The sequence below is a fragment of the Mastigoproctus giganteus genome, chromosome 13 (assembly GCF_048544385.1).
Source record: "Mastigoproctus giganteus isolate SK-2022 chromosome 13, ASM4854438v1, whole genome shotgun sequence".
Lineage (NCBI taxonomy): Eukaryota > Metazoa > Arthropoda > Arachnida > Uropygi > Thelyphonidae > Mastigoproctus > Mastigoproctus giganteus.
In genome coordinates this window covers 133615001-133629089 of record NC_143587.1, presented here as the reverse complement: position 1 = coordinate 133629089, position 14089 = coordinate 133615001, and the positions used below count along the sequence as shown (strand labels likewise).

General features: G+C 38.1%; 1 protein-coding gene across 1 annotated transcript in view; it reads right to left on the bottom strand.

Annotated features, from left to right (window-relative positions):
- LOC150076454 (H(+)/Cl(-) exchange transporter 7-like) overlaps nucleotides 1–14089 on the bottom strand; it is a 474124-nt gene that overhangs the window by 429470 nt on the left and 30565 nt on the right. Inside the window, exon 2 of the mRNA XM_090387363.1 lies at nucleotides 4453–4533. Within this exon, the coding sequence (XP_090243489.1) occupies nucleotides 4453–4533 (81 nt within the window). The remainder of the gene's footprint in view (nucleotides 1–4452; nucleotides 4534–14089) is intronic.

The window sequence follows — 14089 nt, the reverse complement described above, 5'->3', positions numbered from 1 at the left end:
AACTGCTGGCAAGGTGTTGGATGACCTCCGCTCATCGATGCTCGAGGTGAGCAAAGGCCCTCCTGGATGGTACGTGGCAACAGAATGGGGACTGTGGAGCAACTCACCAGTAATTGGAATGCTGGTGAAGGGAGTAATGTGTCACAACATACAATTCATCAAACCCTGCTGAAAATGGGAACTGCGTAGCCGCCCCAAGTGCCCATGCTAACCACGGTTCACCGGCAACAGTGCCTACAATGGGCACGCAAGCATCAAAACTGGACCTTGAGTGATTGGAAGAAGGTAGTCTGGTCCGATGTGCACCATGTGGATGGCCGAGTATGTGTGCATCATTTACCTGGGGAAGTGATGGTGCCTGGATGCACCATGGGATGAAAACAAGCCGGTGGCGGCAGTGTCATGCTTTGGGCGATTTTCTGCTGGGACATCCTGGGTCCAGTCATCCATGAGCAGGCACTCTGATGTCTACCACCTAGCTAAACATCATTGCTGACCAAGTACATCCTTTCATGGCAATGGTCTTCCCCTCTGGAAGGGCAGTCTTTCATCCATCAGGATAATGCGGCATACCACACCACCCAGATTGTTCGAGACTGGTTCATGGAACATGAGGAAGACTTCCAGGTATTGCCCTGTCCTCCAAATTCCCCCAGACATCAATCCCATTGAGCATTTGTGGTTTGTGTTGGAACAGCAACTCTGATCTGTGGCATCTCAACCACGGACCTTACAGGAATTAAAGAATCTGCTGGTTACGTGTTGGTACCAGATACCACAAGACACATTTAGAAATCTTGTAGTGTCCATGCCTCGCCAGATATTAGCTGTTTTGGCTGCACGTGGAGGACCAACATCATATTAGGTAGGTGGTCATAATGTTTTGGGTCATCGGTGTATGTGCGTGTAGCTTCCTCTATTTTTTTTTTTTTTTTTCCTAAAGCAAAAATTCAACTAATCCCACTAAATATGTTTTTAACATCAATTTTTAAGAAAGAGTTTATGAAAACTCAATAAGAAACCTGCTTTTCTGATCTGTTTTTATTGGTTTCAATTACCAATGAGATGATTTACGAATCAGTTTATCATCAGCTATGTTCAATCAATTAACTGTTACAATATACAGTGGATTCCGGTTATTTGGGCCACCGGTTAATCGGGGCAGCCATTGATTTGGGGCAAATCTTAAAAAACAGAAACCAATCGAGAAAATAGCCAGGGTTTACTTCGCTTAATTAGGACAGCATGCCGTTTAATCGGGGCAGGAGACTGCAGCACTGGAGATTACCCTATGATTGTCTCCGACAGTACCATGTGGTTCGGTCGAAATTCTGGAGGTCACAACTATAAAACAATTAGCAGTCACCTGTTTATTGGGCTTTTCTGTTAATGAAATCTATCATACACAGACAGTAAACTCGATCTTATTGAATTTGCGATAATACCGACAGCTGGAATTCTGTAGGTTATTATGGTGAAATGTGTTTACACTTCCATGAAATCATCTTCAATCATTTAAAAAAATTAATTTTCAGTTCTCTTCATTCATATTTTTAAAGCTTTGTAACTCGTTACTCCATTCTCACTTGCGCGTATCGTGTTGCTTGCAATTTGTGCGTGCTGTGTTCTTTGTTATTGATTGCTTATCTTTTTACTGTTTTAAGTTTTAACCCCCACCCACAAATGTCAGTGAACAGAACTGTCAACTAGTTCGTGTGTACATATTACAGTTCGTATTAATTATTCCGATTATCACGTATATTCTTCCGATTTTCATGTATCATTTATTTTTTTTTAATTGGTAAGGTAATAAAGGGTAAATTTGTGCTTAATATATATCTTTGCTTTTATAGGCTGTGGATAATATTCCTCCTATTTTCGCTAATTATAATTGCTGTTTAATAGAATTAAAATTCAGTTCACAAACGTGATCACGATGACCGGCGCTTACTGCACATCGTATAGTGAACGGTACTTTGCTTTGAGTTTGTCGTAACGTGATTTGATTGTACAGTGAACCAATTGTAAAGGGGGAGTGTACATTGTATTTTTAACTATTTACATGAAACTTTGGATAATTGGGGCAGCCGCTTAATCGGGCCAAAATGCACTGGTCCCGATGTGTCCCAAATAACCGGAATGGACTGTAATTGATTACAACATTCCTGAAACAATCTAAATTTTATTTGTAATTGGAGCTTTTCTTTGTTTTTCATGAATCCTCTTATGACTTTATGAACATGTTACAAGATGCGAGGCGTCTCCGCAGCCAGGTGGGAAGGATCAGCAGTGCGTAGCACACGCTTCTTGATTAAACCGGGGTTCGAGCCAGTCACCACCAAATACGGAGGATGCGGAAAGGTTAGGGAATGACCACCGCATATCCCCGGAGCAATATGGCCTTAGTTGCTAATGCTCCTGAAAACCAAATAACAAACTAACTAACAATAACAAGATGCGATGTATCTTTGCTTTTATAAAAAAATCCAAAACCGTCATGTAGGAATGAGACAGTGATGATAAATTTCTTATTAGTGACATCAAGGTCAGCCTTATCAAATTTGGAAACAGCAAGCATGTGAATAAGCATGTGCCTTCTTTTAACTACAGTACTTATCCACGTTTAATACCTTTCATTATGTTAGTTCAGGCTAATGAAATTTTGCAAAAGCAGACAGTTAAGTAGATACATGTGAATTTTATCCAAATGAGCAGTTTTTTCCATTTCTGATGTTAAAAAAAACCATACTGGTTCTTCCCAGAATTACATGTGAAATTGTGATCACAAATACTTTTTTTTTTTTTTTTTTTAATGGTGCTGAACAAGTGTATGGCTCTTTTAATTATGAATTACAAATAAAAAAAACTATCTAATTCCTGTTGAACACTATATAATTTCACTAACCTAAGTGTATGCATTACAATGAAAAAAATTGGGATTTTATTTTTCTATTTCTCCTTTCTTTTCTTTAGATAATAATGAGTCACAAGCAAAATAGATATGTTGTCAAAAGTGGGCATGATTGTTGAGTAGTTTGTTTGTTATTGACTAATATAATTTAATTTAATTTTGTCAAATATATGAAGACACACAATAAAGTTTACAATTTCTAGAGTATTCTGTAATTTCTTAGTGTTTCTAATTTACACACTAATTCACTAACTCACTCTTCCTCTTTAGACAAAAGCTGGTTGAGTCCTCCTTAATCAGTAGCACCTCATCCCTGCCTCTCTATTATCACATTCTTCAGCAGTTGAAAACTCATCCAGCTGTTTGTTCAATTGCCATTTGGTTCTTTGGTGGATAAAGTTCCTTTTCCTTTCTATTATATAGCTTAAAACCCAATATCGGTATCTCTACAGACCCACAGAGATACCAATATTCATATCTCTGTGGGTCTGTATATTCCATATGTCCATATCACTGGAGTTACATTTTGGTTATTATCTGTGTGAAATTTAGTTCTGTTCTGTCATTTAGTTTTTTTCTCTGTTCATTTTGTTTTATTAATCTTCTTTAGGCACTTTATTTCAAATGCTAATAGTTCCTGTTCTTCTGATGTAATCATCTAGACTGTATATCTATAGGTGACTTCATATTATGAGTAATTGGCATAGATATATTTAAGGTGATTAGTGATTTTATTGCTTCTTTGGATTTTTTCCACATTGGCCATAGAAAGCCAGCCAAACTGTTCTATGTTCTACAGTTTCAATACCAACTAATTTTTTAGACAATGGTCATAATGCTTTCAGCATTATGACCATTGCCTTAACTAAGCACTTTAAATCATGCTGTTTGTGAAAAAACACAGGATATGAGATGATGATTCTCCAAATTTCGTATAATTTAATATTTATTTTTGAATTAGTGTTCATATTAGTAGTGACAAATGATTCAAGCTTATAAAGAATCAGCGGGGAAAAAAAAAAAAAAAAAAAAAAACACACACTTCACCCATCCATACCATCTAAGAATTTGTCTAATTCTTCCTTGAATTTATTCAAACCACCCAATTCCATAACAAGAGATATGGAAGTGGTGAGCACTGCAGCTATCCAATATTTTTAATATTGTGGTATAAATTGTGTGACATGATTTCAGCAATCAAAATTGCCTTAAAAACTAAATACATACTATTACGGATATTAAATATCTTGCAAAATCAATGATTTTATAAGTTTGTCCCATTTTAAAACAGCAGGATGGAGGGATAAACAACCTACTTAAGCTAAGCCCATCCCTCCTCAACAACATAAAACAATCAGAAAAGGAATCAGAAGTTTGAATAGAAAACAATGATATCCTCTACCACCTGGAAATGGTTTCAGTTTTGTATCATGTACCCTAATTACACAACATTTTAGTTTCATAAAAGTGACCATAAAGGAAATTATATGTATAGTTCAGCTCTTACAGTACAATTTTATAACATGATATAATATTCTCACCTCATATTTTTGAGACAAGGCCGAAGTCTTTGCTTGTTGAAGGAAATATCCATAGGAATTTAATGCAGTTTGATCAACAAGCTAGAAAAAATAAACACAATATATAAAAAATATATATATATCAAACATTAGTATTAGGAAAATGATTCAAGTAAGTAATATCATATAGCATTAGCAAAAAAAAAAAAAAATCTTTATCAACTTCATTTGCTCACTGCTTCTAATAATTTGTCCAGTCCAAATTTTCACACATCTGTTCTGCAACCATCTGTTTTCAATTTATCTCCACATATGTTGCCTGAGAAAGAGTAAAAATGCTACTAACATTTAGTTTACTCAACCCTTTTAAAGCTTTATGCAGTTCAATAAGATCTCCATGCAAATATTTTCAGACACTGTAATCTAAACGTGAAGAACTTGAGTCATTCAAAGTAAGAATATTCTTTTGTGTCCCCCTGAATTACCCTGTTGCTCTACACCCTTTCCAAAAAGGTCCATATTCTTTGTAATTGAAGTCAGTTAATGTATCCAGTGCATTACATTTCAGACACTCACTACATTTTTATTTCTTAAATTAATTGACTTTTTTCTGTGATTAATAGAAGTAAGAAGTAAATAACCAATCTTATTACCATTTAATTACTAATCAATTAATGAATAAAAGTAATAGTGTCCTCATTTCACTGTAACCTCCAATGTAATATTTATTCACTCAATGTTTTTAAATACTTTATAATTAACAGCATGCAAAATATAACACATATTTCCGTTTCTGTAATTTAATAAATTAAATATTTTAGTATATTATCAATGCTTTCACAATGTAGTTTCTTCTCAGATTTTCATAACAACTGAAATATAAAATGAAATATAAATATAACACATATTTAATGTTTCTGCTGTAATAATATAAAAAGCAAATAGTAATATGGTAGAAGTAGAACCTCATAATCCAACATTATTGTGATGAAGCACATGCTAGATTTTGAAAATTCAAGTTCTTTGAAGAATATGCATACAGCCTAGTTAATTAGAAGTAATTTGTTATTTTTATTAGATAATAGTAATTCTTACGATCACAGAATGACAGTCACCAGCATTAAGCAAAAATGTTAACCCATTCTGCAGAATTTGTCCAGTGGGTAATGTACTTGCCTAAGAAATAAGTCACGTGTTCAAATGCTGCCTCCAGTATGAGCACTGCAGCTATCCAGTATTTTTAATATGTAGTATAAATTGTGCGATATGATTTCAGCAATCAAAATCGCCTTAAAAACTAAATACATACTATTAAGGATATTAAATATCTTGCAAAATCAATGATTTTATAAAGTTACAAATACAAAGTAGCAATGATGTACAGTATAGGAAGTATGTAGAACAGAAAGAAAATTGATTTTGTAAATTATTAATGGAACATAATGCATAAATCTGGCATCTGCAAAGCTTTTTTTCCCCCAAATCTGGCTAGCTACTTCCTCTGTGCCATTGTACAACCAACCACTATTTGGAGAAATATTCAATCAAAAAGTACAGGATTTTTGACAATTCCGGATTTTTTGACAATTTTTTACTGCAATTCATGCTTGCAGTAAAACCTCAAATCTGTTTCTATTTATCATTTTGTATTGTAGTCAGTTCCAAATAGAATTTTATGTACCCTCTCTCTCTCTCTCTCTCTCTCTCTCTCTCCCCCCAAGAAAAAAATTAAATTAAAATGAAACAAACAGAAAAAAAATTAAAAAAAAGCAAAATTTTGGAAGTTTCACCTGATTTCTTGGAATAAATATTACACCTTTTGGCCTCAAATATTTTTGCTTTTAATATTTCACTAAGGGGCTTTGTCCCCTGCTTGCTTTTCTTGCCCAACCCCACGCACACTTTTCTACGTAAAATGTAGAGGCATACAAAGTAAGTCAAATCTTTTCTACGTAAAAGACATCTAAGCAGGAAATGACCTATGTAATTATTTACCTGTGCATTTGTAGTGTGCAGCATTCTCAAGGTTGAACAAATATCATGGTAAAATTCCAAAACAGTGTACATCCTTTAACATGGTGGCAAGCAAAACAATGGGAAAGAAGCGATTGACAAGTTGTGACTCCCATATTTTGACAAACAGACAGGAACAAAGCAGTGATTGGCATATGCCACTGCTTTCCCCGCCCACTGTCCTCCTAGGTTTATATGCCTAGAGTGTTTTTCCCCAACATTTACCGCTGTTTTTAATCGGGAACTTGATTTCTCCCATTTTAAAACAGCAGGATAGAGGGATAAACACCCTACCTAAGCTAAGCCCCTCCACCTCGACGACACAAAACAATCAGAAAAGGGAGGCGCTTCACCTGTCAATTATCGCCATCTTCCTCGCTTTCATTGAAGCACCTGCCGGTGTATACTATACTGGACTTCAGCCAATGCTACTAAGTAATTATTTACTTGCATTTACATAGGTCACTTAGGAAAAGGCATTTTGCTTCGGGTCCCATAATACATGAGAAATATTGTTGCATCCGAAAGGGCAGGACTAAAATATTTACAAACTATACAAATATTAAAAATATTTACAAAAAAACTAAACTACAGTATTTACAAATATAGAATATTCATTAATATACAAAAAATGTTACAATGGAACATCAAACCAAGTTCACAAGATTGGCGAACATTATTGAGGCATTTGTCAATAATTAACTGCATTTTTTGTAGTGACGTAATTGCCTCGCACTCTCCTCCCATTGGCTCAAATAAATATCACTAGGAGGAAAAATTTTTAAATGTATAGATGGACATGTTAAATAAAATCTCTCCCTATTCAAAGGCCAGCAGTACTATACAAGCATATTTATAGTATTAATATTAGTCAAACACTACAAGGAAGTCAGAGGCTTTCGCTGCACCAACCAGAAAAAAAAGCTACCTATTCTATGCTCACTTGGCAAGGCCGCATTAAGGATGTAATAGGCCCCGAGCCATATTTAAATTTGAGGCCCCTTTAATATATATAGTATGTAGAAAGTGCGAACAAGTTTTTTGTTTAAACCTATTGAATCTAAAGTATACACTAGAAGTGAACTCGACTAAATGAATAAGGAATGTAGCGATATATGGTAGGATGAGTTGACCAGGTAAGATATGACAAAGAGAGAGACAGATGGTTGGCAAGAATTAAAATAAGAAAGGAAAAGGCGACCAAAATAAGATTATATTGCAGTGTTTTTCACAATTTCAGTGTCTTCATCAGAGGCCAATATATATTATACACTGGTGTTCAAAGAAAGTGCATCACCTATGAATTTCACATTTCGAACCCTTTTTCGCAATTGTATGTTACATTAATGACTAGCATCACAAATAGAAATATAAACAAAATATATTTATTAATAGTTAAGACAAAGCTAAGTAATATTTGACAGGTGCTCTCAAAGTATTCCAAAATGAGCATTTACAACCTTTATACAACAGTTTTGGTAAACATGACAATTATGGCTGAAATGTTATCAGAAGCCCTAAATTTGCTTCAATTTATCATTTTAAATGGAAAACAATATGAAAACTTCACCAGGTGCAAATTAATATTTAGTTGAACCGCCTCTGGCCCTGATGACAGCAGCACACCATCGAGGCATTGACAAGATCAATTTGTGAAGAAAATCAACTGATAGTTCGTGGTTCCAAACACAAATTATGGCTTCCTGAAGTTCGCGAAGGATCTCTGGTTTCTTTCTGGCAACTGCAGATTGCACACAATGCCAACAGTTCTCTATAGGATTCAGGTCCAAGCTGATTCCTGGCTAGCTAAGAGTTGTAATGGACCATTCTTCCAACCATTTTTTCACCTGTAACAAATTTAAACACATTACTGTCAAACCTCTAATGCAGAAATGAAGCTAAAGTAACTACAGAAGTGCCTACTTACATTTTTCGCCCAATGACAAGGAGCAGAGTCCTGAAAGATGCAGTTATTTGGTAGGTTGATCTCTAATGGTTGGCAGCAATTTGCTTTCCAATATGGCAGGTATCCATTAGCATCTATGGAACCTTTTATAAACTGCAGGTGACCTACTCCATGATACGAAATGCACCCCCATATCATTTGGCTGGTAGGGAATTTCATTGTAGACACCATACAGTCTGGATGGTATTCTTCACCATGTCTACGGCGAATCGTTTGTCTCCCATCAGAGCCATGCAGGTTGAATTTCTTCTCATCTGAGAAAATAACTGACTTCCACTGCTTGGGGATCCATCTGACATGCTCCTTAAACCAAATTAATCGGGCCTTTTTCATTTTTTGTGTGAGGAGGGGCTTCTTCTTAGGACGACTGGCTACAAGTAATGTAACAGCTGATGCAATGTTACATCGTCACCTATGTGTATCAATCTTATCTGATGCAATCTGTAAGAAATATTGCCATATACTTACATCATTCGGACGACAAATACAATTTTAAGGGGTGATGCACTTTCTTTGAACACCTGTGTGTGTGTGTGTGTGTGTGTGTGTGTGTGTGTGTGTGTGTGTGTGTGTGTGTGTGTGTGTGTGTGTGTGTTTTGCACATACATATAAATACAAATACTACATAGTGTTTTATATTGATATTGTGAATAATAATTCCTTGATAAAAATGTAAAATAAGAGGTCAAAAATGTTTTGTTTTTTGGCTTGAAAAGTAAAAAAAATAATAAAAGCAATTTTAATAGAAACTTTTAACTTATTTATTGTACAATAAAAAGGTATAAGAATAAAATTTAAGCACTTAACAAGTTAAGTTTAAATATGCTTTTATACTACACATTTTCTTGGTTTATTATTATTAGTAGTAATTTTATCACTACTTTAAAAAATATTTACACTGAAAAAGAGAAATTATGCCCCTCTTCGGATGAGGCCCCCAGCCATAGCTGGTTTGGCTGTAGCGTTAATGCGGCCCTGTCATTTTGGTACTCGTATTGTGCTATTTTTCAAATAAAGATGATTAAAAATGTGTTTATGTGCAAAAATGTGTGATACCACAGAAAAACACCAATCACTATAAACTGTGAAATGCAACACTTTAGTGAAATCAAAATACAATCATTGATACTGCACACCATAAAATACTAGGAAACAACTAGAGGTTTTGAATACAGGCATACTTCTTATGAATAATGGAAATTACCCACACTAATGTTGGTTCATATACAGCATAACATAGCTTTAGGTTTGAGATGTTATGCTATACAGGGTGATTCACTACCAGTGCGACAAACTTGCAGAAGGTGTAGGGGGCACAAAGACGAATCAGAATCACATAGCATTGCAGGGTCTGAAATGCCTTCGTCATCCAGTAGAGGACGTTGAATGGAAGGTCGCATGAACAGCGATCCCGCTGGAAGTCAGCATTTGCGAACCGGTTCCGGAGGAAGTAGGATGGACGAGTATTCAAACGTTGAAATGGCCGACATGCACCTCGCGTATGGAGCTGCAGACTGTAATGGGCATGCTGCTCTGTGCTTGTACCAGGAACGTTTCCCGCACAGGCATGCTCCTCATCATATGATTTTCGCACATATGCACAGAAGGTTACGTGAGACTGGTTGTTTCACGAGAGGTACCATGAATCGAGGGCAAACGACAAGGATGCCAGACAATGAGGAGAATGTGAACTAGAGAGACCCTAATTGATGTCATCAATAAACTACCCAACAAAGCCACTGTAGGTCCGGATGGTTTCCCACTCTTTATTATCAAAATTTGCAGCCCATATATAATCGACCTTCTCCTTCACCTTTTCAGACAAATCCTGCAATCTGGAATGGTTCCTTCAATTTGGAAAATCTACCATGTTGAGCCCATTCCAAAGATCAAGAAACCCAAATCTCCTAAAGACCTGCAACCAATATCCATCAGTTCTTTACTCAAAATTTTCGAAAAAGTAATCCAGCCAACAATTGCCCAGCATTGCTTTGCACACAAGCCCGAGTATCTGCATACCGTTCTACAAAGGAGATCGACAACTACCAATCTTCTTGATACCCTCTTCAGAATTCAGCGCACCCTCAACAACAAATCGCAGATTGATATCATATTCCTCGACATAAAATCGGCTTATGACAGAATACACCTCCCAGCTCTTTTTACCATTCTGAAACACTACTTCGGCCTGGCGGATACCTTACTTCAAATTTTGAAGTCTATTTTACTCCCTAGACATTTGTCTGTGACCCACAATGACTTTCAAGAAACTATTGACGTCTCAAGAGGCATCCCACAAGGAAGCGTTACTGTCAGCTATCCTGTTTGCAGCAGTTTTGGAGCCTTTTCTTGCTCGGAATCCGAACTTTGTCTCTTATGCCGACGATCTGAAGTTCTACGTGAGCTTAGATCATAATCATCAGATTCAAGATATCAACCAACAAGCTTCTAGGCAGATATTGAGCTGGGAAAGTTATCTTGCCACAATAGGGCTGCATCTGAGCCCTTCCAAATCAGCACAACTGACGATAACCAAGAAGAAAGTTAAAAATGATATCCAAATCTTTGTTAGTGGGGAACCGGTGCAAAAGGTGACCTCTCATACTGATCTTGGCCTCACCTGGGACGTTGGGCCCACATTTCAGCCTCACTTTGCCAGGATGAGGCAGAAGACATACGCTGCTCTTTGGGCAATGCGTCAAGAGCTCGTTGGTGTACATCAGCCAGCGCTGCTTATTCGCACATCCTGAGGTGCATTACGCCGATTCCTCTCTATGCTTCAGAAATTTGGTCATCTGCCCCTGCCTCATACCTTCAGAAGTATCTCAGTTTAGAGTACTGGTTGCTTAGATGGATGAACAGTGTGGTAGGCCACCCCCTAACTATCTCCAGATTTATCCTACAAGCAAATCTGGGCACCACTCCCTGGAGACATATCATCATGACAAAAAATGTCCTCACACTTGCATAGCTTATAACGAGATGAATTGATGCTCCATCGGTACACACATTAATCTCTGGCCCTAGGAGGGCAAGAGGGGAGCACTGACTCCTGTCTCCCTCTACGTCTTACACTGTCAAGCATTGATTCCCTGAGGAACATGTTTCCAGCCAATTGTCTTCGGATCTTTAATAAATCTAGGATCCACCCTGATAGGTTCTGTGAAGACAAGCCCTACAGGAAGGAAATCCTCAAAAACTGCTACCAGATTATGAACTTATAATACTCACCTGCTCCTGGACAGACTGTTTTTTTTTTTTTTTAACTTACCTATTTGTATTTGACATAAGACGTTTTGTCTTCATGCAATCATATGTTTCGTATATTACGGTATATTTTGTACATTATTGTATATTTAATCCTGTAAAAGCCTTGGGTCGAGCACGCATGCACTCTTGTTTATTGTACATTGTGTTCCTCGCACCTTAGTCTGTAAATATTCACACCCTTCTGGCACAGAGCCGTCCCGGGGTGACCCAAGGTTTCTTGGGAAATAAACTGATTTTAATAATAATAAAAATAATAATGTCCTACGTCTTGCAGAAGGCAATCCGAGTATGTGTACTCGACGAGCGATAGACCAACGATTGGGTATTTCCCAATCCACTGTATGGAGGATACTGCCAACAAACCAAATGAGTTCATACCATCTGCAACACATCCAATAATTGGAGCCCGCGGATTATCCACTCCGGAGGACTTTTGCTACTTGGTTTCTTCAGCAGAGTGTGGCAGACAGTGCATTTGCTGTGTCCGTATTGTTCACGGATGAGGCAACTTTCACAAGAGAGGGAACCTTCAATCAACATAACGCCCATTTGTGGGCTTTGGAGAACCCCCCATGGTACGCGAACACGTGCAACTCAACACCATTTCTCTGTCAATGTTTGGGCTGGCATTGTTGCAGACCACCTCATTGGACTGTACCTTCTGCCCCCTTGTCTGGACGATAGGGCATACTTGATCTTTCTACAGCAAGTCCTGCCCGAACTTATTGAAGAAGCACATGTTCCTCAGTTCGTTGCGCCACTCAATGTGGTTCCAGCATTATGGGGCTTCCTCACATTACACCAATGACGTCGCCAACACCTAAACGTTACATTTGGACAGCACTGGATAGGTTGTGGTGGTCCGGTTCATTGGCCTGCTAGATCACCGGACCTACCGTGCCTGGACTTCTTCTACTGGGGTCAAATGAAGACATTGGTGTATGAGACCCCCGTTGATCGCATCTCTGTAGCTGCCGGGGAGATGCGAGACACGCCAGGAATCTTCCAGAACGTTAGGGATTCCATGCGGCGGCGCTGTGAAGCCTCTGTGACTGCTTCTGGTCGAACTTTCGAACACCTTCTGTAGCATGACTTTTTGCCAACGTAAAACTTGTCATTAAAATGATTTCTGTTACACTAACGAGTTGCTGTTTCTGTTCTTTTTTCTTTGTTCACACGACCTCCCGCATGACGAAGCCATTTCGGACCCTGCAATGCTATGTGATTCCAATTAGTCTTTGTGCCCCCTACACCTCCTGCAAGTTTGTCGCACTAGTAGTGAATCACCCTGTATGTGCACTCGCACTGCATTCATTTTTCTGTGTTTTGAATGCAGCATAAGCATACTGCCAACTTATTTCAATATCCACACAAAAATAATACCTTCTTCTTTACTTGATATGTCTCTTTGAAATCTTCAGTAACACACTTAACTTGTACCACCACAACTGTATGAAGAAATCCCTGTATCAGTGAGAAACCTCTGTCCTTGAGGTTGTCACAGACATTCTCTAAGATATGTCAGACAAGCTTTGCTACCTAGGAGACTAAAACACTGATGGAACTGATAATCAGGTGAATATCAGTTCCATCAAGTCAAGTGGACCCAATTTTGGCAAAGTCTGGAGAGTCTGTGACAGCCAAATCCTCTGCTTGCAGTTCCATGAGGGTGGGACTGAACAAGCAATCCTGGGTATAACCCCCATGCACAAGCACACTGTGGGTGACCACCCAGGTGTGAAATCAAGTAAGCAGGGGTAGAGGTCTGGTGCCCACACCACATGGAGGAATGCCACCCCTCTGTGTTACCAGGCAATACTAGGTGATAGATGACTCATCAACTGGTGCAATACCACTTTGCTTAATGGAAGTTTGAGTGGTGGAACCCATGCTTAGTCTCCAGAGCTCAGTTCCGGTCAGCCCTTCTCCATCCCTTCTATCACGCAGTATGACTGATGACTTCTGAGGACTGCGTCATGATTTCGCGGGTACAACACCAGAACAGTGTTTGTAGGCCGGCCGCTAGGAGGCTTCCGGATCAGCTAGTGTATAATCTTGCTACCTCTACTCTGCCAGATAGTGACTGGAGAGACTCTGAGTAGTGTTTGTGGGGGGGCATTGTCGAGGCCACATTATGTCAAGGATCTGGGTATATTCTTACCACGTGTATACCATATCCAAAAATTTCATTAGTACGAAAAAGTGGGGGGACATGCTTCAAGCATGTCCCCCCATTTTTTTTTACCACTCAATACACAATGAATTGTCAAACTGATAGAGTACGCTTATCTGTGAAAAAATCTAAACATCCTAAACACTTCCTAGTTAATTTCACAAATATACATGGTCACAATTCTAATCTCAACGATGTTCATTTCCACTTGCAGTCTGCCAAACCCCATGTACTTT